Raw genomic sequence first — 27,084 nt, forward strand, 5'->3', positions numbered from 1 at the left:
AAACTTGTTCCTTGTCTTGAGTGCTCTTTACTGTTAAACTATTGTCTATCGCTATACTCACTTATATGAGTGGGAGGTTACTTGATGAAGCCCACACCAACTAAATCACAACCTGATAAGGCTCAGGCATTTTCTAACAGACATCACAGGTTTGAGGTGTAAGGAGATGAACCCATGACAAGGAGATATGGAGAAAGAGTATACCTGCTTACTGTTGGTAGGGAAGTAGAACTGTGCAGCCGCTTTGGAGGGCAGTGTGGTGGTTCCTTAGGAAGCTAAGTACAGAATTGCCATATTATCTAGCAATCATGTTACTAGGTGTGTACTCAAAAGCACTGAAAGCAGGGACACAAATAGTCATTAGCACACTGATGTATATGGTGGCATTATTCATGACTGTTGATGGACGGAGGTGGCCCAAGGATCCTGCAACTGATGAGCAAACAGGTGAACTGTGGTATATACATATGATGGAATATTGTGAGGCTACAGACAGGAATTAAGTCACAAGGCATACAACAATGTGAATGAACTTTGAGGACATTCTGTGGAGCAAAATAAGCCAGAAATGAAAGGACAGATATTACATGGTCTCACAAATATGAGCTAACTATTATGAGCAACCTCTGAAAGTTAAAGTCAAGGATTAGCTCATCAGGAAAGAAAGAGGGCAAAGATTGTGCAGCTGATGCTTCACTACAGAATGTTCAAAAAGGTAGAGTATAAAGGTTTGGAAATGCATAGCACAATACTCTATGATGGTAGCACAATGCTGCAAGCATAATTAACAGAGTTGAGTATGAGTGTGCTTGAAAGAGGAAGGCCAGAATGGTGTATGTCACCAGAAAGAGAGGATAAAAACAGGAACTGCATAACATAATGAAGCCTAGAGTGGACAATCAGTGTGGTAAATTGTAAAACAACTAGAAAACTAGAATAAACATATGTCAGTATTACAAAGTGTTAATAATGGGGTAGTATATGGGAAAAAACAATTAATGTAACCTAAGATCTACAGTTAACAGTAACACTGTAATATTCTTGCATTAATGGTAACAAAACTATACCAAATGGTAAAAATGCACTATATCAATGTTAAATGTCAATAACGGGATTACAAGGAGTATGGGATCTTTTTTCTTTAGAAGAAATGAGAATGTCCTCATGTTAACTGTAGCAGTGAATGCATAACTATGTGATTACACCAAGAGCCATCCACTGTACACTTAAGATGGATTGTATGGTGTGTGAATGAAACAGTTTTTTAAAAAAAGAATAAGAGAGAGAATAGAACTCTATTGCTGTAAGTGTCTTAAATTACATATGAAGTATATTAGTTTCCTTTGGCTGCTGTACTAAATATCACAAATTTAGTGGCTTAAAAGAACCCAAATTGATATTTGGGAGAGTGATTGATATCATCAACATAGTGATGTAAAACATCCCCTGGAGAAGTCTGCCCTCAGAATCAACTAATAAAAAGAAAAATACCACTTACTTGGAGCTCTGGAGTATGACAGAGGTTGGAGATGGACTCCACAAAGGCTGAATTGAGAGAAATGAAAAACAAACAGTGAAATCAGGTAGGAAATTTAAGTCCCAGACCTGCCAGTCTGGAACTCTCCTCTCAGTCCTGCACAGCTCAGGAGTCACATAGAGGAACAGAGGAAGGGAGGCTTTAACCTGGCAGTGAAACAACTACAAGCATAAAGGGAAATCTTAAAATGTACCACAAATGCAGAGGACCTAAGAAAATCTGAACAGTCTATATACTATAATGGTCTAGAAGAACTTGGAACAGGTGGCAAATAAGAGCCTTAACACAAAGCAAAGACAGTAAAACCCTAGACAGGAAGGAGACAATGATCTTTAGAGATAATACATCAAAATTACCAGATGCCCAGACATCAACAAAAATTGCAAGCCACCCTAAGAAGCAAAATGATATGGTTTTAGTCAAGGGAACAAATCAAAACTTCAGGAAACACAGAATTTGGAACAAATAATCAAAGAAGTTCAAACATCTCCTAAAGTAATTCAAAGAGAGGAAGAAAAATATTTAGAAATAAACTGATGGTGGTGGGTATGGAGCTAAAATATATTAAGAAGACAATGTGTAAGCATAAAGAAATTGAAAATTTAAATAAAATAGCATAACAGAAACTATGGGATGAAGGGCACAATTATTTAGATTAAAATTACACTAGAGGACATTCAAAGTTCATGGGAAGATGGCAGAATAGGGAGCTCCAGGACTCAATCTTTCTACTGGAACTATTATACAGGCAGGAACTGTGTGAATCAACTATTTTGAAACTCCAGAGACTAGAAGAACACTGTACAGCATACAAGACAGAGTGTGAGGAAGCGGCTGACAAATAATGGTAAAGAACACTGAATTGCTCACTCCAAAGAGTGGTTACCAGTGCCCATCCCCCTCTTTTGCAGGAGGTTGCCCTGGGATCCAGCCCTGTGCTGGCTCTCTGGTGACAGAAAGGAACATAAAAATCCTCTTCCCCAAGGCCAAGTCTAGGTACAGCCAATCCCTGATCATGGATTGCTGGTCCCCAGCTCTGAGGACAGCCATTGTTGCTAACCACCCAGACGTGGGAGATGACAGTGGAGACTTAAAGATGCTACAGTTCCTCAGGGCTGCAGAGGATTGTTAACTGAAGGGCTTCATTTGTTGGAAAGACCAGGAAACTTGGCTGTAGGAAGTCATCAGAGCAGCTCTTGATACTCTTCCTATGCCCTTCCCCGGGGAACTTTGGAGCTGGTCTGTGCCACTTTCATGGGTCCCTGGCCCAGTTTTGGTGGGAAAGACTGACTTGGGAAAGTCCTCTGCACTGTGCCCTCCTCCCAGAATTTGCTCTCCAGGCAAAAGCAGCTTGAGACACTGTGCAAAGAATTATAGATGTGGCAAGCCTGGGACAAGTGCTTGGAGCTTCAAACACCCAGGAGAGGAAGTTCTATCTCCAGAGAAACAGAGGGGGCAACCAAATTCTTGAAAACAGGGTGTGGTAGTTTGTTGCTATAATGTACCCCAGAAAAGGTCAAGTTCTTTCAATCCATTCCTATACTTGTAGACCTATTATAGACCATTTGATTAGGTTATTTCAGTTGAGGAGTGACCCAAGGCAGTTTTAATCTACTTCCTGCAGTTTTAATCCACTTACTGGCTGGATAAAAGCCACAAAGCACCTAAGAGATGAAATTGAGAGAAGTCGCCAAAGAAGCCGAGAGATGGAGCAACCAGAAGTTGGAGCCTGGAAGAGGACCAGCAGACACCATCATGTGCCTTCCCATGTGACAGAAGGGCCCAAGCTCACAGGTAGCCAGCCTTCAGAGTTGAGGTATCATCCTGCTGATGCTTGATTTGGACATTTTTCAAGGCCAAAGAACTATAAATTATAAATTATATCATCATTGTAAAAGCCAACCCATATTTGGAAATTGCATTTCATCAGCATGAGCAAACTAAAACAGATTTTGGTACCAGGAGAGTGGAGTGCTGTGGTTTCCAAATACCAAATGGGCAAGGGGAAGATTTTTGGAAGAACTGAGAAGCATTTGTTAGAAAACCTTTAATTGCTTTGAAGAGACTTTTTGTAGAAACATGGATGCTAAAGGTACTTCCAATAAGGTTTTAGACAGAAATGATGAATGTGTCTTTGCAAACTGGAAGAAAGATGACCCTTACTTTAAAGTTACAGAGAATTTGGCAAAATGAGTCCTGATGGTGGATGGAGGGCAGAATTTCAAAATGATATGCTGGAAATTTAGCTGAGATTTTATCGCGGGATAATCTCTCTGCTGAGGGATCTGATAACAAGAGTGTTGATTCCTTCTCTCCATGCTGCTCTCATATACCACCTGTTTTCTGTTCTGATAGTGAAGAACCAGTAATTCCTTCTGATATAGAAGCATATTTCACGGAACTTTTACCTAAAAACACTTAACTACAATTTCCAAATGATAAAAAGTGGAAAGGCCTTACTATAATAACCGGAACAGATGATTCCTATCCTTCAATTCCCATACCAGAAGATTATACTGAAGGAGAAGAAAAAAGATAAAAAATGCTGTAAATATTTTCAAGAAAGCAGAAAGACCTTCTCAACCTTCTTAGACATAGATAACATGTAATCACCTAGTCCTCCATGAAAACAGGATGGAGCTGCAGCTGTTAATTTAACCGTAGAGAACTCATAAATAAAGAAGCAAGGTTGAATACAGTCCTAATCAAATGTATGTTGATCAATATGTTGTAATGGCTAAACTAATCATAGAATAAAATGAAACAACTATATTAACAAGTTAGAGACAAGTAATAGTAATCTTTTCTAAATTTTATACAAGTAAAAGTATGTTGCATTGCTCTTACAGAAAGCATAGCTTAATTAGTAAAAATGTTATCAGTAGAGTTTTACAGGCATTCAAGGCTAAGTCTTTAATAATGTGGATACCTTCCTTTGATCTTGAAACACTCATGGACAGAGATGGTTCATTGCATGAGATATTCATGTTCATGAAGCATCATTTAATGTAAAAACAGAATATGACTTACTTTCTGTAACTCAAACAAGAGGGAGCTCTCTGATCTAATGTCCAGCTGCATGTAGATGATGGGGGTCTGCTCCCAGGCTTCAAAATGTATCAGTTTTTACATGGTAAACTTGTTCCTTTACCTTAAGTGCTCCTTTTAGTAAAAATGTGTAAAGGTGGCTTCTTATCTTGAGTGCTCTACTTTTACTTTTAAACTATCATTTGTCCCTATACTCTTAATTGAGTGGGAGGTTACTGGATAAAGCCCAAACCCATTGAATTATGACCTGATTAGGCTCAGGCCATTTCTAACAGAGATCATAGGTTTAAGGTGTAAAGAGATGAACCTGTGACAATTTCCATTTTAAATATGGAAAGTGTGGCCTGGCTTCTCCTTGCAGCTTACAGTAAAATGTGAAAGGAAAGGAATAAGCTGAGAACTGAGCTCTTGGGTACAAAGAAACCAGAAACTGATGGTTTAGAAAATTCTGAGCTTCCAGAAAATGGGTCCCAAAAGAATAGTACTCCACGCTAGGATTTAACTAAACATGGAACCAGACAGCCATTTCAGTGTGAATCAGAATCAGAAATTCATTTATCCAGAAAGCACCGGTGGAAAGTCCTACTGTCTGATGGTTGGGATTGCATGTGAAACCAACAAATTTTCTGCAAGATTTGTATGAGCAGAACTCCCGAGCCTGGACTAAAGGGGACAGAAAAGGGACAGATTGAAGGAAAAATGACTTCAAAGGCAGAACCATGGAAGCTGAAGTCTGAGCCAAGGCACCTTGGTGACAGGAGAGCAGGCTCACTGATACCCTTGGAAAGGGTGAATTTGCCCCAGAGCTTGCAGAGGGTGGGCCTTCCTGCCCATTGTTCAGGAAGAGTACTAACACCCCAGGGTTCTCAGATGCCTGGAAGAGTGCTGCTGCCCCAGGCTTCAGAGATGGTGGAGCACATTCCCCAGGATTGGGGTGAGTCTGGTCACAGCCTCACTGTACTCACAGGGTTAAGCCCATGCCACATGATGACAGTGGAGCTAAAAGCATGGCCCTCTACCCAATGCTTGGAGATGTTGGCCCTTGGAGGAAATGGCCAAGGGACTTGCTGTGAAGGCCCGTGGAAAGGGTGGGGCTGCCACTCCATCAAGCCCTGAGGACAAAACATCTTTCTATAGATGACTCTCAGACCACAAAATCTAATGAAGAATACCCTGCAAGTTTTCAGAACTGTTTGGGACCCATGACTCTTCTTTGGTTTAACTTTTATCCTATGTCTGTCTCTCCTTTGTATCTTGAAGGCAGATAACTGTTCTAAGTTTCACAGGTCTACAACCAGATGGGACCTGTGCCACAGGACAGACCACACCTGTAACTGATTTTGATGAGACTTTGTACCTAATATTATTGCTGAAATAATTTAAGCTTTTTGTGATACTGTGATGGAATGAAGGTATTCTGCATATGAAAAAAAAATCAAATGGAATTACAAAAGGCCCTGAAGAGTTAAAATGGTATTGTAAAAGAATAAAATTGGAGGATACCCATTTCTCTATTTCAAAGCACACTACAAATCTACCAAAATCAAAGTAGGGTGATACTGGCATATAGGAAAAGATATAGACCAATGGAATAGAACTGATAGTCCATATATACGCCATTGATCTATGGTCAATTAATTTTGAACATGGCACCAAGATCCTGCATTCCAGAAACAAATGTGTCTTCACCAAATGGTGATGAGACGAGACATTCACATACAAAGCATGAAGTTTGATCTGTATCTTACACTAATTACAAAAAAATGAAGTCATTTAGACAGCTAAATGTAAGAAGAAAAATTATGACACTCTTACAAGAAAATAGAGAAGTAAATCTTCCTGACTTTGAATTTGGCAATTAATACTTAGATACAACATTAACAGCATAAAAACAATAAATTTAGCTCCATAAAAATTAAAAACTTTCATTCATAGAGGATACTCAAGAAATTGAAAAGGCAAACTACTGAATGGTAGAATAGACTTGCAAATAATGTATATGAGAAGGCCCTAATATCCAGACTATACATAAAAAAACTCTTACCACCTAAAAAAAGACAATTAATATAGTGATAAATGGGCAAAGGATTTGAATAGAACATTCTTCAAGGAATACATGCAAATGGCCAACAAGCACATGAAAGATGCTCAACATCTTCAGTCATAAGGGATAAACAAATCAACACCACAATGATATACCACTTCACACCCACTAGGATAGTTATAATTTGTTGAAAATCTAAAATAATTGTTGGTGAGGATGTGGAAAAATTGGAACCCCTGTGTATTGCTGGAGGTAATGTACAATGGTGCCACCACTGTGGAAAATAATGGCAGTTCCTCCAGTTTTATACAGATGTAGCAGATGAGCCAGCAACTCTACTCCTTGATATATACTCAAAATTGAAAAAAGATATTCAAATGATAGGACACAAATATATATAGCAGCACTATTCACAATATCCAACAGGTGGAAAGGAACAAAATATCTATCATCCAATGAATGAATAAACAAATTATGTTATACACATGCATAGGAATACTGTTCAGCCATACAAAGGAATGAAGTAATGGTGCAATCTGTAAAATGGAGAAATCTCAAAAACATAAGTGAAAGACACCAGATAAAAAAGGTCACATTTTTAAAAGATTCCGTTTACATGCCCTATCCAGAATAGGTAAATCAATACAGACAGGAAGATTAATGGGTGTCATGGGTCGAAGGTGGTGGGTAATGGGGAGTGGTTCCTTTGGTGGGTATGAGGTTTCCTTTGGAGTAGATTACATGCCCTGGAACTAGATAAAGCTGATGCACAATATTGTGTATGTACTAAACACCACTGATTATTTAAAATGGTTAAATTTATGTTATGTGAATTTCCCCTCAATAAAAAATGTGCAGATAAGCCCAAGCACAGTAACTGCATGATAATTAATTCAAAGAAATCCAATTTTCTCTGGAATATAAAACATATGCACTTCAATGGCTATCCATTAATATAGACATTAATAGTTATAAATTTTAACAAATATTTATGTTCTAATATATTTCATGGAAAAATGAAAAGAATATTCAGAGAAAAATAAAATTAAAAAGAAACACTTGAATTCCTCTCAAATGTCCAATTCAGTTGTGGATGAAATTTGCAACAAAATTATGCCCTGCACTATGCTGTGCAGTGTAATCTCTATATAATTTCCTCTTATCAAAAACAAGTATAGACTTCCAGGAAGGTGGCAGAATAGGACAGGCAGAGCTCACTCCTCCACCATGGAACAATTAGAGAAAAGGCAGAAAATGACCAGGACAGCAGTTCCAGGCTACAGGTGACCAGAGAGAGACGCCCACATTATACAGGGAGGACCTGGATGAAAAAGCTGAGAAACTATGACTGGCAGGTCGGGGTGAGTTTGCTCAATCATGACCACACCTGGGGCTGGTGGGGGAGCGGTGCACTCCCACTAACGCTGCCAGCTGGGGAGAACATCCCTCTCAGTCCCACAGCCGGGAGTTCCCACGTGGGAACCCAGGAACCAGATGACTCCTCCAATCCGAGAGACCTTGCTGCAGTACCCAGGACCACCCCCCATTCCTGAGGCAGGCTACTGTGGCCATCTGGTTTTGGGCACCTGGTCTTGGGGGTGACTGGGGGCCCTCACCTCTGTCCTTTCTCTATGGAGGCCCAGAGCACTCACTGGCCATGAGGCAGGTACAAGGGAGGGAGCAGCACTGCAGCACCAGCAGCTCTTCCCCTGCCCCAAAAGGCCATGGATGCACTTGTGCAGGGAGTTAATAATAGTCCCCAAGCCCCCTGATGAGGGCTCCTCTTACCCCTGAGCATGGTGGGGCCCTGGCAGGGCCACAGCCACAGCTGTGCATCCTGAAGCCTCAGGCTTCATTAGGGGTCTCCTCTTTATTTATTGGGTTATTAATCCTATTTATTCTTTTATTTTTCTTACTTGGAATAAAACAGAGTTGGAGAGTGGAGGAAAAAAGGAGTTAATAATAGAGTGATAAATGGGGGAAATTACCTATTGCATGCTATGGACTATATTTAACAGTAATACCTTCATATGGTTTCATCAATAGTAATGTGTATCACAATACTAGGGGTAAATAATTGGGGTAAATTCTGTACCTCATTTCCTCTAAGTCAAGGTGAAGCCAAGTAAGGAAAACTGTGCTGTACAGATCAATCAATGAGAGTGTTTTCTGGCGGTGCGGACGGCAGCGCGTGCCCCGAGCCCTCCGGCTCCCCGCGCCCGCCAGCCCGAGTCCAGCCCGCGGGCTCAGCAGCCCGCCGAGAGCCGTCCCAGTGCCGCGCCGTGGCCGGGCGGAGCGCCTGCATCGACAGCCTCACGGCGGGCGGGACCTGTCAGGACGCAGCCACCGTGGGCTATAAGGACGCGCCCTCCGTCTGGGCCGCCGTGCCCGGGAAAGCCTTCGTTAACATCACGCCAGCTGAGGGTGGCGTCCTGGCTGGCAAGGGCCGGTCAAGTTTCTTCGTGAATGGGCTGACACTTGGGGGCCAGAAATGCTCTGTGACTCGGGCCTCGCTGCTGCAGGGTGGGGAATTTACCGTGGATCTTCGCACCAAGCGCACCGGTGGAGCCCCCACCTTCAACCTCACTGTCACCACGACTGCCAAGACGCTAGTCCTGTTGATGGCCAAAGAAGGTGTCCGCGGTGGTTTCATCAACAAGAAATGTCATGAAATGGGCTCCCACCTGCGGCGTTCCCAGTACTGGCCTCGTCCATCCCTTCCCCCCACCATTCCCCACGGCTTCTGCACCCCTCTCCTTCCCATACACACACATACACCATTTTTATTTTGGGGGCCATTACCCCACATCCCTTATTGCTGCCAAAACCACATGGGGCGGGGGCCTGGGCTGGATGTATAGACACCTCCTCCTACCCATACCCCTCCTGTGTGTGGTTGGAGAACTTGTTTCTTTGGGTTTTGTTTTTTGTTTTTGTTTTTGTTTTTTTTCTGAATAAAAAAGATTCTGCTAACAACAACAAAAAAAAGAGTATTTTCTTTAAGACTAAACTTGTTCTGCCTATATATGTCTTGGCCCTGTGGTCACTCTTCAGAGCTCCCTTCCATTTTATGGATTGGATATTGCCTAATTCATGAGTTTATTCAATAATAAAAATGCGAGATCCAAAAAGTTCATTTCCTGTGGATTTTTATTTTGCCTGTTTTTCTTTTGGCAGTTTTGGTGATGACAACAGGATCTGAAGCCAACTGCAGAGGACTCTGGAGGCAAGATAGAAGGAGGTAACCACTGAACCCTGAGTTCTCTGTCCTCTCAAAGGTTGATGGGCGAGTCCTCTCATATCTGAGCTCCACTTTTTGTATTTGAGGCTCTGATCTCACTAGCTCTCAGTTCAAAGGTTAGTCAGTCTTATTGATGAGAAAGTTCAAATTTTGAGCCTGAATCTCTAATCTTTTGGTGAAGTCCAGTTTCATTTTGGGTACAGCTAGTTTCTTTGCCACTGCACGAGGTAAGAAATGAAAAGATAAAAATGGAATACTCCAACTCTGAAAATTTTACTCTCCACCCTCTGGCACTGTGGCATTTACATGTTCAAAAATTGGAGGGTTAAAAACAGTGCTTATCTGACAAAATGCCAACATCTCACCAAAGACAATCTAGAATTTCAATATCCACTAAGGAAAATATTCCAAATAGACAAAATTTATCATCTCAGAAATATACTCCAGAAAAGGGGCTCCCAAACCAGTCAAATGGAAAGCCAGATTATATAATTGCAACATTCTAAAATTGTTTCATTAAAGGATTCTTTGCAAAAGGAAAAAGATAAATTAAAAGTCCATGACAGGAAAATCAACGAGGACCCAGCAGCCCAACCCCTACAGCTAGCAAGGGATGAAAATGGTGACCTGAAGTAACAGGGCCCAGGAGGCTCCTTCTACCAGTGAGGAAATCATCCTATGTGGAATCTTGGGACTTATTTCAAGAAATGAGCTTCAGCAATGCCAAATTGGAAAATGTCAAATGACTTGCAATGACAATTTCTTTGCAAGCCTCTCTCTCTCTTACCCGGTGATATAAATTCACAAGTTCTGGCTCTACAAGCAGGCCTACAGACTACATTGAAAAGTCCAGGCAAGAAACAAATTCCTAAGGAAGAAGTGCTGTGAAAAATCCAGAAGGTATAAAAGCCATTTGAAAAATCACTTCAGGGAGGCTGTTTTGGAAAATCTCCCCAGTCCTCCTGTATGCTTCATGCGAAGCCAACAGAATTTTTGCAAAATCTTTATAGACAGAGCTGCTGCCGGTCTGGACTGGAGGGTACAGACAAGGAACAAACTGAAGGAAAAATTTCTTCAAAGACAGAGCCATGGAGGTTGAAGTCTGGAGTCAAGAAGTCTTGGGCTGGGAGAGCAGAGTGGCCCACACACATGGAAACAGCGAGTTTTCCCTGCAGGTCAAGGGTGGGCTTTCTGCCTCAATGCTCCAGAAGAGTTTTGCCACCTGAAGCCCCAAAGAGGGTGGAGTACATTCCCAGGGAATTGGGGAGAGCTGGCTGCCACCCTACTGTTCAGAGAGGGAAGAGCCTTTGCCCCAGAAAGGCAGAGTCCAGGTGAAACCCCAATGTTTGAGGAGGGTGGGGCAGAGAAGTTGGTCTCCCTAGTGTTGTGGATATGTTGGAGTACTCACCCCAGCATTTGGAGAGAAAAGGGTTGCCACAAACACCCTTAGGAAGGGTTAGACTCCTGTTCTCTCAAACCCCAAGGATGCAACATCATTCTGTGATTGACTCAGACTTTGAAATCTAATGAAGTTTGCCCTGTGGGTTTTAGGAATTGTTTTGGTCCCTTAAACCCTGTTTTCCTTTCAAATTTTCCTTATGGCAATGGGAATGTTTGTCCTGTGAATGTCCCTTCTTTGTATATTGGAAGCAGATAACTTATTCTAAGCTTCACAGGGCAGAGCTAGAGGAGAATTTTGCTTTTGGAAAGACCATGCTTGTAATTGATTCTGATGGAATCTTGTACTTACCTATTGTTACTGAAATGATTTAAGTTTTTGTGATATTGCAATGGGATGATTGTATTTGTATATGAAAAGGGGTCCAGGGGGTGGAATATGCCAGTTTGAATGTATTATGCCCCAAGAATGCCATTATCTTTGATGTAATCTTGTGTGGGCAGATGTATTAGTATTGATTAGATTCTAATTCTTTGAGTGTTTCCATGGAGATGTGACCCACCCAACTGTGGGCGATGACTCTGATTGGATAGTTTCCATGGATATGTGGCCCTGCCCATTCAGCATGGGGCACTATATAAGCTCAGGCAGAAGTAGAAATCTTGCTATAGCCAAGAGGGACACTTTGAAGAATGCACAGGAGCTGAGAGGAACTGAAGTTTACAGAGACATTTTGGAGACGGCCTTTGAAAGCAGACTTTTGCTCCAGAGAAACTAAGAGAGGACAAATGCCCCAAGAGCAACTGAGAGTGACATTTTGGAGAGAAGCTGAAGTCTAGAGAGGACCGTCCTGGGGGAAAACCATTTTGAAACCAGAATTCCAGAGCAGATGACAGCCATGTGCCTTCCCAGCTAACAGAGGTTTTGTGGACACCATTAGCCATCCTCCAGTGAAGGTACACAATTGTTGATGCATTACCTAGAACACTTTATGGCCTTAAGACTGGAACTGTGTAACCCAATAAACCTCCTTTTATAAAAGCCAATCCATTTCTGGTTTTTGCATTCCAGCAGCATTAGCAAACTAGAACAAACATTATGATTTTAATTAACAGCACTGAATTAGATATTTGAATGGCATTAAAGGGAGTTGTTTTGGTTGTACATTTGTTACTAAAATAAAGATTAAAAAAACCCATAGGACTCTACAACACAGAGTACTCCAATGTAAACTATGGACCACAGTTAATTGTACAATTATAATGATATTGTTTCATCAATTATAACAAAGGTACCATAGTAATGCAAACCATTAATAATAGGGAAACCAATGGCTGGGGAGAATGCGGGAACTCTGTTTTCTACATGATTTCTTTGTAAACCTACAACTTGTCCAATTAAAAAATTGTTGTCAAAGAGAAACAGAAGCCTTTTACCTACATAATATGGAAATAGAAATTTTCTTTTCATAGAAAAATTGCCCCAGAAGAAATGTAATTAGATGCTATGATATAATTCACATTATTCAATGCATTTAAAAACTGATACAGAATTACTCCTCCAGGAAAGTAGGTAGAAAGCCAGGAACTGCGTGGACTGGACAACACAGAGCAATCTCACTTTGGGCATACTTCATACAACACTCATGAAAATGTGGAACTGCTGAGATCAGCGAAATCTGTAAGTTTTTGCAGCCGGGGGCCCGTGCCCCTCCCTGCCAGGCTCAGACCCGTGGGAGCAGGGGCTGTCAGCTCCGGGAAGGAGAAGGGAGAACTGCAGTGGCAGCCCTTATCGGAAACTCATTCTACTGATCCAGACTCCAACCATAGATAGACTGAGACCAGACACCAGAGAATCTGAGAGCAGCCAGCCCAGCAGAGAGGAGACAGACACAGAAAAAAACAGCAAGAAAAACTCCAAAATAAAAGTGGAGGATTTTTGGAGTTCTGGTGAACATAGAAAGGGGAAGGGCAGAGCTCAGGCCCTCAGGCTCATATGCAAATCCCGAAGAAAAGCTGATCTCTCTGCCCTGTGGACCTTTCCTTAATGGCCCTAATTGCTTTGTCTCTTAGCATTTCAATAACCCATTAGATCCGTGAGGAGGGCCCTTTTTTTTTTTTTAATCCTTTTTTCTTTTTCTAAAACAATTACTCTAAGAAGCCCAATACAGAAAGCTTCAAAGACTTGCAATTTGGGCAGGTCAAGACAAGAGCAGAACTAAGAGAGCTCTGAGACAAAAGGCAATAATCCAGTGGCTGAGAAATTTTACTAAACACCACAACTTCCCAAGAAAAGGGGGGTGTCTGCTCACAGCCATCATCCTGCTGGACAGGAAACACTCCTGCCCATAGCCAGCCCCATAGCCCAGAGCTGCCCCAGACAACCCAGTGTGACGGAAGTGCTTCAAATAACAGGCACACACCACAAAACTGGGTGTGGACATTAGCCTTCCCTGCAACCTGAGCTGATTGTCCCAGAGTTGGGAAGGTGGAGCAGTGTGAATTAACAAAGCCCCATTCAGCCATCATTTCAGCAGACTGGGAGCCTCCCTACACAGCCCAGCAGCCCAGAACTGCCCTGGGGGGACGGCACTCACCTGTGACATAGCACAGTCATCCCTCAACAGAGGACCAGGGGGTGCACAGCCTGGAAGAGGGACCCACTGGAAAGTCTGAGGAGCCATACGCCAATACCAAGGACTTGTGGGTCAGTGGCAGAGACAAACTGTGGCAGGACTGAACTGAAGGATTAGACTATTGCAGCAGCTTTAAAACTCCAGGATCACCAGGGAGATTTGATTGTTAGAGCCACCCCCACTCCCTGACTGCCCAGAAACACGCCCCATATACAGGGCGGGCAACACCAACTACACACACAAGCTTGGTACACCAATTGGATCCCACAAGACTCACTACCCCACTCACCACAAAGGCAAAGCAGGGGAGAACTGGCTTGTGGAGAACAGGTGGCTCATGGACGCCACCTGCTGGTTAGTTACAGAAAGTGTACTCCACAAAGCTGTAGATCTGATAAATTAGAGATAAGGACTTCAATTGGTCTACACATCCTAAAAGAACCCTATCAAGTTCAGCAAATGCCAAGAGGCCAAAAACAACAGAAAATTATAAAGCATATGAAAAAACCAGATGATATGGATAACCCAAGCCCAAGCACCCAAATCAAAAGATCAGAGGAGACACAGCACCTGGAGCAGCTACTCAAAGAACTAAAGATGAACAATGAGACCATAGTACAGAGTACAAAGGATATCAAGAAGACCCTAAAAGAGCATAAAGAAGACATTGCAAGACTAAATAATAAAATAGATGATCTTATGGAAATTAAAGAAACTTGACCAAATTAAAAAGATTCTGGACACACATAGTACAAGACTAGAGGAAGTTGAACAACGAATCAGTGACCTGGAAGATGACAGAATGGAAAATGAAAGCACAAAAGAAAGAATGGGGGAGGCGGGGCAAGATGGCAGACTGGTGAGCTGTATGTTTTAGTTACTCCTCCAGGAAAGTAGGTAGAAAGCCAGGAACTGCGTGGACTGGACACCACAGAGCAATCTGACTTTGGGCATACTTCATACAACACTCATGAAAACGTCGAACTGCTGAAATCAGCGAAATCTGTAAGTTTTTGCGGCCAGGGGACCCGCGCCCCACCCTGCCAGGCTCAGTCCCGTGGGAGGAGGGGCTGTCAGCTCCAGAAAGGAGAAGGGAGAACTGCAGTGGCTGCTCTTATTGGAAACTCATTCTACTGATCCAGACTCCAACCATAGATAGACTGAGAACAGACACCAGAGAATCTGAGAGCAGCCAGCCCAGCAGAGAGGAGACAGGCATAGAAAAAAAACAACAACACGAAAAACTCCAAAATAAAAGCAGAGGATTTTTGGAGTTCTGGTGAACACAGAAAGGGGAAGGGCGGAGCTCAGGCCCTAAGGCGCATATGCAAATCCCAAAGAAAAGCCGATCTCTCTGCCCTGTGGACCTTTCCTTAATGGCCCTGGTTGCTTTGTCTCTTAGCATTTCAATAACCCATTAGATCTCTGAGGAGGGCCCTTTTTTTTTTTTTTTTTTAATCCTTTTTTCTTTTTCTAAAACAATTACTCTAAGAAGCCCAATACAGAAAGCTTCAGAGACTTTCAATTTGGGCACGTCAAGTCAAGAGCAGAACTAAGAGAGCTCTGAGACAAAAGGCAATAATTCAGTGGCTAAGAAAATTCACTAAACACCACAACTTCCCAAGAAAAGGGTGTCCGCTCACAGCCACCATCCTGGTGGACAGGAAACACTCCTGCCCATCGCCAGCCCCATAGCCCAGAGCTGCCCCAGACAACCCAGTGTGACGGAAGTGCTTCAAATAACAGGCACACACCACAAAACTGGGCGTGGACATTAGCCTTCCCTGCAACCTCAGCTGATTGTCCCAGAGTTGGGAAGGTGGAGCAGTGTGAACTAACAAAGCCCCATTCAGCCATCATTTGAGCAGACTGGGAGCCTCCCTACACAGCCCAGCAGCCCAGAACTGCCCTGGGGGGACGGCACTCACCTGTGACATAGCACAGTCATCCCTCAACGGAGGACCCGGGGTGCACAACCTGGAAAAGGGGCCCACTTGCAAGTCTCAGGAGCCATACACCAATACCAAGGACTTGTGGGTCAGTGGCAGAGACAAACTGTGGCAGGACTGAACTGAAGGATTAGACTATTGCAGCAGCTTTAAAACTCTAGGATCACCAGGGAGATTTGATTGTTAGCACCACCCCCCCTCCGCGACTGCCCAGAAACACGCCCCACATACAGGGCAGGCAACACCAACTACACACGCAAGCTTGGTACACCAATTGGGCCCCACAAGACTCACTCCCCCACTCAAAAAAAAAAGGCTAAGCAGGGGAGAACTGGCTTGTGGAGAACAGGTGGCTCGTGGACGCCACCTGCTGGTTAGTTAGAGAAAGTGTACTCCACGAAGCTGTCGATCTGATAAATTAGAGATAAGGACTTCAATTGGTCTACACATCCTAAAAGAACCCTATGAAGTTCAGCAAATGCCACGAGGCCAAAAACAACAGAAAATTATAAAGCATATGAAAAAACCAGACGATATGGATAACCGAAGCCCAAGCACCCAAATCAAAAGACCAGAAGAGACACAGCACCGAGAGCAGCTACTCAAAGAACTAAAGATGAACAATGAGACCATAGTACAGGATATAAAGGAAATCAAGAAGACTCTAGAAGAACATAAAGAAGACATTGCAAGACTAAATAAAAAAATGGATGATCTTATGGAAATTAAAGAAACTGTTGACCAAATTAAAAAGATTCTGGACACTCATAGTACAAGACTAGAGGAAGTTGAACAACGAATCAGTGACCTGGAAGATGACAGAATGGAAAATGAAAGCATAAAAGAAAGAATGGGGAAAAAAATTGAAAAAATCGAAATGGACCTCAGGGATATGATAGATAATATGAAACGTCCAAATATAAGACTCATTGGTGTTCCAGAAGGGGAAGAAAAGGGTAAAGGTCTAGGAAGAGTATTCAAAGAAATTGTTGGGGAAAACTTCCCAAATCTTCTAAACAACATAAATACACAAATCATAAATGCTCAGCGAACTCCAAATAGAATAAATCCAAATAAACCCACTCCGAGACATATACTGATCACACTGTCAAACACAGAAGAGAAGGAGCAAGTTCTGAAAGCAGCAAGAGAAAAGCAATTCACCACATACAAAGGAAACAGCATAAGACTAAGTAGTGACTACTCAGCAGCCACCATGGAGGCGAAAAGGCAGTGGCACGATATATTTAAAATTCTGAGTGAGAAAATTTTCCAGCCAAGAATACTTTATCCAGCAAAGCTCTCCTTCAAATTTGAGGGAGAGCTTAAATTTTTCACAGACAAAGAAATGCTGAGAGAATTTGCTAACAAGAGACCTGCCCTACTGGAGATACTAAAGGGAGCCCTACAGACAGAGAAACAAAGACAGGACAGAGAGACTTGGAGAAAGGTTCAGTACTAAAGAGGTTCAGTATGGGTACAATAAAGGACATTAATAGACAGAGGGGAAAAATATGGCAAACATAAACCAAAGGATAAGATGGCCGATTCAAGAAATGCCTTCACGGTTATAACGTTGAATGTAAATGGATTAAACTCCCCAATTAAAAGATATAGATTCGCAGAATGGATCAAAAAAATGAACCATCAATATGCTGCGTACAAGAGACTCATCTTAGACACAGGGACACTAAGAAACTGAAAGTGAAAGGATGGAAAAAAATATTTCATGCAAGCTACAGCCAAAAGAAAGCAGGTGTAGCAATATTAATCTCAGATAAAATAGACTTCAAATGCAGGGATGTTTTGAGAGACAAAGAAGGCCACTACATACTAATAAAAGGGGCAATTCAGCAAGAAGAAATAACAATCGTAAATGTCTATGCACCCAATCAAGATGCCACAAAATACATGAGAGAAACACTGGCAAAACTAAAGGAAGCAATGAATGTTTCCACAATAATTGTGGGAGACTTCAACACATCACTCTCTCCTATAGATAGATCAACCAGACAGAGGACCAATAAGGAAATTGAAAACCTAAACAATCTGATAAATGAATTAGATTTAACAGACATATACAGAACATTACATCCCAAATCACCAGGATACACATACTTTTCTAGTGCTCACAGAACTTTCTCCAGAATAGATCATATGCTGGGACATAAAAAAAGCCTCAGTAAATTTAAAAAGATTGAAATTATTCAAAGCACATACTCTGACCACAATGGAATAAAATTGGAAGTCAATAACCATCAGAGACTTAGGAAATTCACAAATACCTGGAGGTTAAACAACACACTCCTAAACAATCAGTAGGTTAAAGAAGAAATAGCAAGATCAATTGCTAAATATATAGAGACGAATGAAAATGAGAACACAACATACCAAAACCTATGGGATGCAGCAAAAGCAGTGCTGAGGGGGAAATTTATAGCACTAAACGCATATATTAAAAAGGAAGAAAGAGCGAAAATCAAAGAACTAATGGATCAACTGAAGCAGCTAGAAAATGAACAGCAAACCAATCCTAAACCAAGTACAAGAAAAGAAATAACAAGGATTAAAGCAGAAATAAATGACATAGAGAACAAAAAAACAATAGAGAGGATAAATATCACCAAAAGTTGGTTCTTTGAGAAGATCAACAAGATTGACAAGCCCCTAGCTAGACTGACAAAATCAAAAAGAGAGAAGACCCATAGAAACAAAATAATGAATGAAAAAGGTGACATAACTGCAGATCCTGAAGAAATTAAAAAAAATTATAAGAGGATATTATGAACAACTGTATGGCAACAAACTGGATAATGTAGAAGAAATGGACAATTTCCTGGAAACGTATGAACAACCTAGACTGACCAGAGAAGAAACAGAAGACCTCAACCAACCCATCACAAGCAAAGAGATCCAATCAGTCATCAAAAATATTCCCACAAATAAATGCCCAGGGCCAGATGGCTTCACAGGGGAATTCTACCAAACTTTCCAGAAAGAACTGACACCAATCTTACTCAAACTCTTTCAAAACAGTGAAAAAAATGGAACACTACCTAACTCATTTTATGAAGCTAACATCAATCTAATACCAAAACCAGGCAAAGATGATACAAAAAAGGAAAACTACCGGCCAATCTCCCTAATGAATATAGATGCAAAAATCCTCAACAAAATACTTGCAAATCGAATCCAAAGACACATTAAAAAAATCATACACCATGACTAAGTGGGGTTCATTCCAGGCATGCAAGGATGGTTCAACATAAGAAAAACAATCAATGTATTACAACACATTAAAAACTCGAAAGGGAAAAATCAATTGATCATCTCAATAGATGCTGAAAAAGCATTTGACAAAATCCAACATCCCTTTTTGATAAAAACACTTCAAAAAGTAGGAATTGAAGGAAACTTCCTCAACATGATAAAGAGCATATATGAAAAACCTACAGCCAGCATAGTACTCAATGGTGAGAGACTGAAAGCCTTCCCTCTAAGATCAGGAACAAGACAAGGATGCCCGCTGTCACCACTGTTATTCAACATTGTGCTGGAAGTGCTAGCCAGGGCAATCCGGCAAGACAAAGAAATAAAAGGCATCCAAATTGGAAAAGAAGAAGTAAAACTGTCATTGTTTGCAGATGATATGATCTTATATCTAGAAAACCCTGAGAAATCAACGATACACCTACTAGAGCTAATAAACAAATTTAGCAAAGTAGCGGGATACAAGATTAATGCACATAAGTCAGTAATGTTTCTATATGCTAGAAATGAACAAACTGAAGAAACACTCAAGAAAAAGATACCATTTTCAATAGCAACTAAAAAAATCAAGTACCTAGGAATAAACTTAACCAAAGATGTAAAAGACCTATACAAAGAAAACTACATAACTCTACTAAAAGAAATAGAAGGGGACCTTAAAAGATGGAAAAATATTCCATGTTCATGGATAGGAAGGCTAAATGTCATTAAGATGTCAATTCTACCCAAACTCATCTACAGATTCAATGCAATCCCAATCAAAATTCCAACAACCTACTTTGCAGACTTGGAAAAGCTAGTTATCAAATTTATTTGGAAAGGGAAGATGCCTCGAATTGCTAAAGACACTCTAAAAAAGAAAAACGAAGTGGGAGGACTTACACTCCCTGACTTTGAAGCTTATTATAAAGCCACAGTTGCCAAAACAGCATGGTACTGGCACAAAGATAGACATATAGATCAATGGAATCGAATTGAGAATACAGAGATAGACCCTCAGATCTATGGCCGACTGATCTTTGATAAGGCCCCCAAAGTCACCGAACTGAGCCATAATGGTCTTTTCAACAAATGGGGCTGGGAGAGTTGGATATCCATATCCAAAAGAATGAAAGAGGACCCCTACCTCACACCCTACACAAAAATTAACTCAAAATGGACCAAAGATCTCAATATAAAAGAAAGTACCATAAAACTCCTAGAAGATAATGTAGGAAAACATCTTCAAGACCTTGTATTAGGAGGCCACTTCCTAGACTTTACACCCAAAGCACAAGCAACAAAAGAGAAAATAGATAAATGGGAACTCCTCAAGCTTAGAAGTTTCTGCACCTCAAAGGAATTTCTCAAAAAGGTAAAGAGGCAGCCAACTCAATGGGAAAAAATTTTTGGAAACCATGTATCTGACAAAAGACTGATATCTTGCATATACAAAGAAATCCTACAACTCAATGACAATAGTACAGACAGCCCAATTATAAAATGGGCAAAAGATATGAAAAGACAGTTCTCTGAAGAGGAAATACAAATGGCCAAGAAACACATGAAAAAATGTTCAGCTTCACTAGCTATTAGAGAGATGCAAATTAAGACCACAATGAGATACCATCTAACACCGGTTAGAATGGCTGCCATTAAACAAACAGGAAACTACAGATGCTGGAGGGGATGTGGAGAAATTGGAACTCTTATTCATTGTTGGTGGGACTGTATAATGGTTCAGCCACTCTGGAAGTCAGTCTGGCAGTTCCTTAGAAAACTAGATATAGAGCTACCATTCGATCCAGCGATTGCACTTCTCGGTATATACCCGGAAGATCGGAAAGCAGTGACACGAACAGATATCTGCACGTCAATGTTCATAGCAGCATTATTCACAATTGCCAAGAGATGGAAACAACCCAAATGTCCTTCAACAGATGAGTGGATAAATAAAATGTGGTATATACACACGATGGAATACTACGCGGCAGTAAGAAGGAACGATCTGGTGAAACATATGACAACATGGATGAACCTTGAAGACATAATGCTGAGCGAAATAAGCCAGGCACAAAAAGAGAAATATTATATGCTACCACTAATGTGAACTTTGAAAAATGTAAAACAAATGGTTTATAATGTAGAATGTAGGGGAACTAGCAGTAGAGAGCAATTAAGGAAGGGGGAACAATAATCCAAGAAGAACAGATAAGCTATTTAACGTTCTGGGGATGCCCAGAAATGACTATGGTCTGTTAATTTCTGATGGATGTTGTGATGGTTGGGTTCATGTGTCAACTTGGCTAGGTGGCCTAGCTGTCTGGTCAAGCGGGCACTGGCCTGACGATTCCTGTGAGGCTATTTGAGGCTGGTTGGTTTGTCGGATCATCAGTCAATTGACTGCAGCTGACTGATGACTCATCAAGGGGCGTGCTTCCACAGTGAGAGAATGCAATTGGCTGGATTTGGTCCGGGTGATCAGTTGGAGGCTTATAAGCCGGACAGTTAGAGAACCTTCACTTCTTCTTCAGCTGCTCAGTGAAGCTTTTCCTGGGGAGCTCGTCGAAGTTGCCAGTTCGTTTCCTGAGGAGTTCGTCAAAGTTGTCGGTTCGTTTCCTGAGTTCTTCAAAGTTGCCGGTTCGTTTCCTGAGGAGTTCGTCAAAGTTGTCGGTTCGTTTCCCGAGGAGTTCGTCGGACGTCTTCCTTGGAGTTGACAGCTTGTTGACGGCTCTGCAGAATTTGGACTCGTGCGCTCCCGCAGTTGCGTGAGTCACTTTTACAATTTGATAATAAGAGACATCTCTCATTGATTCTGTTCCCAAGGAGAACCCTAACTAATACAACTTGGTACCGGAAGTGGTTCTTGAGAAACGGAATCTTAAAATGGGCTTTTACAACTTGTTTTCTACTCTGATTAGATTCAGAGGCACTAATGACTCTATTTCCAATAATCAAGAGGGTACTAAGAGTCCATGGCAGGAGATGGCAAAGGAAATACGCAAAATAGCACCATTTGATTCTCCTAATTGTGCTCTAGTACGAAGCGAGGCTCTGGGTGACAGCGTTTTCGACACTTTCACAGAGTTTTGCAGTATTAAGAAGTATAATGATGTTGGCTGGCTGCTCTTAGATACTTTGGATACAGTTGTAAGAGAAAGGGATGAGCTAAAGGCTTCAAATTCAAAACTTGAATGCCGTATGACAGATGTAAAGAGTTCCATCTGTGCCCTGAAAGAAAATCTTATTTCCTGTGCCCGCAGACTGGAGGTTTCTGAAAATCAGACGCAGTTTCTTATTGTGCGAGTAGCACATTTACAGCGTAAACTAAAATCTCAACCTCTCAGGGTGTCTGCTGTTAAAGTAAAGGCATTGATTGGAAAAGAATGGGACCCAGAAACTTGGGATGGAGACATATGGATTGATAATAATGACAGTGAGGACATTGGAACCCTGGATTCTGCTGGGTCATTGTTAGATTTACCTGTAGAGGGCTGTCCTGGGGAAACAGCTTCTCTGCCTCCAGTCTGCCCTAAGGAGCCTGCCACGCAACTCCTACCTAAGGAGATTGACCCTTCAATGCCTGCTAATCTTGTAATCACCTCCCCTGAGGAAGCAGCCCTCACTCTTTCGTCTGGAGAGACTAATCCTGTTTTAAGAGATGAAAATGCAACAGAGTGCCCTGAGGTGAATGGCTTGAGAGATAATTCTAACTCTTTTCATGACCCACCCCCACCACCAGTTTTTGCTTCAAGACCTACAACTAGGCTCAAGTCCCAACAAGCCCCAAAGGGTGAGGTACAAAGTGTGACCCATGAGGAAGTACGCTATACTCCAAAAGAACTGTATGAGTTTTCCAACTTATACAGACAGAAACCAGGGGAATATGTGTGGGAATGGATATTGAGAGTGTGGGATAATGGTGGAAGGAATATAAGGTTGGATCAGGCTGAATTTACTGATATGGGCCCACTAAGCAGAGATTCTGCATTCAATGTTGTAGCTCGAGGGGTTAGAAAGGGTGTTAACAGTTTGTTTGGGTGGCTGGCTGAAACATGGATCAAAAGGTGGCCGGCATTACCAGAAGTTGAAATGCCAGAACTGCCCTGGTATAATGTGGAGGAGGGGATTCAAAGGCTTAGAGAGATTGGAATGTTAGAGTGGATTTATCATGGAAAACCTGCTCACACAGTCCTGGAATGTCCAGAGGACACACCTTTTACCAGGACTGTAAGGAATAAATTTGTGAAACTAGCTCCATCATCCCTGAAGAGCTCTGTAGTCGCCCTTCTCTGTAGGTCAGATATTACTGTAGGAACTGCTGTCACTGAGCTGGAATCCTTAAACACAATGGGGATAATCGGGTCCCGAGTCAGCAGAAGCCAAGTGGCTGCAGTTAATCGCCACAGACAAGGTGGACAGGGCTACCATAATGTAAAACAGGCTCAAAGCAGCAATCAAAATAATATGACTCGCAGAGACTTATGGCGTTGGCTAGTGGATCATGGAGTACCAAGTAGTAAAATAGATGGGCAATCGACTAAATTCTTGTTTGAACTATATAAGCAGAAGAATTCTAGGCCACGTGAACAAAAATCTCCCTTGAATTACAAAAACAGAGAGTCACGGCCCCTTAATCAATTCCCAGACTTGAGACAGTTTACAGATCCAGAGCCTCTTGAATGAAGGGAAGGCCGGGTACCCTTGGAGAAGGACCCTGTCACACTGCCAAAAATTTACACTGTTAATCTTCCTCCCAGCCTTCCCCAGGGGGACCTACGGCCTTTTACCAGGTGACTGTGCATTGGGGAAAAGGAAATGATCAGATATTTCGTGGATTATTAGACACTGGGTCAGAAGTGACATTAATTCCCGGAGACCCAAAACGTCACTCTGGTCCACCAGTCAGAGTTGGGGCTTATGGAGGTCAGATGATTGATGGAGTTTTAGCCCAGGTCCGTCTCACAGTGGGTCCAGTGGGTCCCCGGACCCATTCTGTGGTTATTTCCCCAGTGCCGGAATGCATAATTGGAATAGACATACTCAGCAACTGGCAGAATCCTCACATTGGTTCCCTGACTCCTGGAGTGAGGGCTATTATGGTGGGAAAGGCCAAGTGGAAGCCACTAGAGCTGCCTCTGCCTAGCAAAGTAGTGAACCAGAAGCAATACCGGATTCCTGGAGGGATTGCAGAGATTAATGCCACTCTTAAGGACTTGAAGGATGCAGGGGTGGTGATTCCCACCACATCCCCATTCAACTCTCCTATTTGGCCTGTGCAGAAAACAGATGGGTCTTGGAGGATGACTGTGGATTATCGTAAGCTTAACCAGGTGGTGACTCCAATTGCAGCTTCTGTCCCAGATGTGGTATCATTGCTTGAGCAAATCAACACATCCCCTGGTACCTGGTATGCAGCTATTGATCTGGCAAATGCTTTTTTCTCAATTGCTGTCAGCAAGGACCACCAGAAACAGTTTGCATTTAGCTGGCAAGGCCAGCAGTTTACATTCACCGTGCTACCTCAGGGTTATATCAACTCTCCAGCCCTATGTCATAATATTGTCTGCAGGGATCTTGATCATTTCTCCCTCCCACAAGACATCACACTGGTCCATTATATTGATGATATCATGTTGATTGGACCTAGTGAGCAAGAAGTAGCAACTACTCTAGATTTGTTGGTAAGGTATTTGCGTGGCAGAGGATGGGAGATAAATCCAACAAAAATACAAGGCCCTTCCACCTCAGTAAAATTTCTAGGTGTTCAGTGGTGTGGGGCCTGTCGAGATATTCCTTCTAAGGTGAAGGATAAGCTGCTGCATCTGGCCCCTCCTACAACCAAAAAAGAGGCACAACGTTTAGTTGGCCTCTTTGGGTTTTGGAGACAACATATTCCTCATTTAGGTGTGCTGCTCCGGCCCATTTACCGAGTGACTAGAAAAGCTTCTAGTTTTGAGTGGGGACCGGAGCAAGATGAGGCTCTGCAACAGGTCCAGGCTGCTGTGCAAGCTGCTCTGCCACTTGGACCATATGATCCAGCTGATCCAATGGTGCTGGAAGTGTCAGTGGCAAATAGAGATGCTGTTTGGAGCCTTTGGCAGGCTCCTATAGGAGAATCACAACGCAGGCCCTTAGGATTTTGGAGTAAAGCTTTACCATCCTCTGCAGACAACTACTCTCCATTTGAGAAACAACTGTTGGCCTGCTACTGGGCCTTAGTAGAGACAGAACGCTTAACCATGGGCCACCAAGTTACCATGAGACCTGAGTTACCTATCATGAGCTGGGTGTTATCTGACCCACCAAGCCATAAAGTTGGGCGTGCACAGCAGCACTCCATCATAAAATGGAAATGGTATATACGAGATAGAGCTCGAGCAGGTCCTGAAGGTACAAGTAAGTTACATGAGGAAGTGGCCCAAATGCCCATGGCCCCCACTCCTTCCACCTTACCTTTTCTTGCCCAGCCCACAGCTATGGCATCTTGGGGAGTTCCTTACAGTCAGTTGACTGAGGAAGAGAAGACTCGGGCCTGGTTTACAGATGGTTCTGCACGATATGCAGGTACCACCCGAAAGTGGACAGCTGCAGCACTGCAGCCCCTTTCTGGGATATCCCTGAAGGACAGTGGTGAGGGGAAATCCTCCCAGTGGGCAGAACTTCGAGCAGTGCACCTGGTTGTTCACTTTGCTTGGAAAGAGAACTGGCCAGAGGTGCGTCTGTATACTGATTCCTGGGCTGTTGCTAATGGTTTGGCTGGATGGTCAGGGACTTGGAAGGAACATGATTGGAAGATTGGTGACAAAGAAGTCTGGGGAAGGGGTATGTGGATAGACCTTTCTGAGTGGGCAAACAACATGAAGATATTTGTGTCCCATGTGAATGCTCACCAGAGGGTGACTTCAGCAGAAGAAGGTTTTAATAACCAAGTGGATAAAATGACCCGTTTGGTGGATACCAATCAGCCTCTTTCCCCAGCAACTCCTGTCATTGCCCAATGGGCTCATGAACAAAGTGGTCATGGTGGTAGGGATGGAGGTTATGCATGGACTCAGCAACATGGACTTCCACTCACCAAGGCTGACCTGGCCACAGCCACTGCTGAGTGTCCAATTTGCCAGCAGCAGAGACCCACACTCAGTCCCCGATATGGCACCATTCCTCGGGGTGATCAGCCTGCTACCTGGTGGCAGGTTGATTACATCGGACCACTTCCATCATGGAAAGGGCAGTGATTTGTTCTTACTGGAACAGACACATACTCCGGATATGGGTTTGCCTTCCCTGCACGAAATGCTTCTGCCAAAACTACAATACGTGGACTTACAGAATGCCTCATCCACCGTCATGGTATTCCACACAGCATTGCTTCGGACCAAGGAACCCGCTTCACAGCAAATGAAGTGAGGGGATGGGCACATGCTCATGGAATTCTGTGGTCTTACCATGTTCCCCATCATCCAGAAGCAGCTGGGTTGATAGAACGGTGGAATGGACTATTGAAGACTCAATTACGGCGCCAACTAGGTGGCAATACCTTGCAGGGCTGGGGCAGTGTTCTCCAGGAGGCTGTGTATGCTCTGAATCAGCGTCCACTCTATGGTGCTGTTTCTCCCATAGCCAGGATTCATGGGTCCAGGAATCAAGGGGTGGAAACAGGAGTAGCACCACTCACTATCACTCCTAGTGATCCACTAGGAAAATTTTTGCTTCCTGTCCCTGCAAGTTTAAGCTCTGCTGGTCTACAGGTCTTGGTTCCAAAAGGAGGAGTGCTTCCACCAGGAAACACAACAATAATCCCATTGAACTGGAAGTTAAGGCTGCCACCTGGCCACTTTGGGCTTCTTATGCCTCTGAATCAACAGGCAAGTAAGGGGATTACTATACTGGCTGGGGTGATTGATCCTGACTATCAAGGGGAAATAGCACTGCAGCTACACAATGGAAGTAAAGAAGAGTTTTCCTGGCATACAGGAGAT

General features: G+C 42.6%; 1 protein-coding gene across 1 annotated transcript; it reads left to right on the forward strand.

The window, feature by feature from the left end:
* The first annotated feature begins 8,785 nt into the window (after positions 1–8,785).
* On the forward strand, positions 8,786–9,605 carry LOC119535507 (profilin-1-like). Its single transcript, XM_037837822.1, has one exon. It carries the CDS (start codon positions 8,786–8,788, stop codon positions 9,488–9,490), a length of 705 nt encoding a protein of 234 aa, XP_037693750.1. The 3' UTR covers positions 9,491–9,605.
* The last annotated feature ends 17,479 nt before the right edge of the window (positions 9,606–27,084 follow it).

This window comes from Choloepus didactylus, chromosome 5, assembly GCF_015220235.1.
Source record: "Choloepus didactylus isolate mChoDid1 chromosome 5, mChoDid1.pri, whole genome shotgun sequence".
NCBI classification, from domain to species: Eukaryota; Metazoa; Chordata; class Mammalia; order Pilosa; family Megalonychidae; genus Choloepus; species Choloepus didactylus.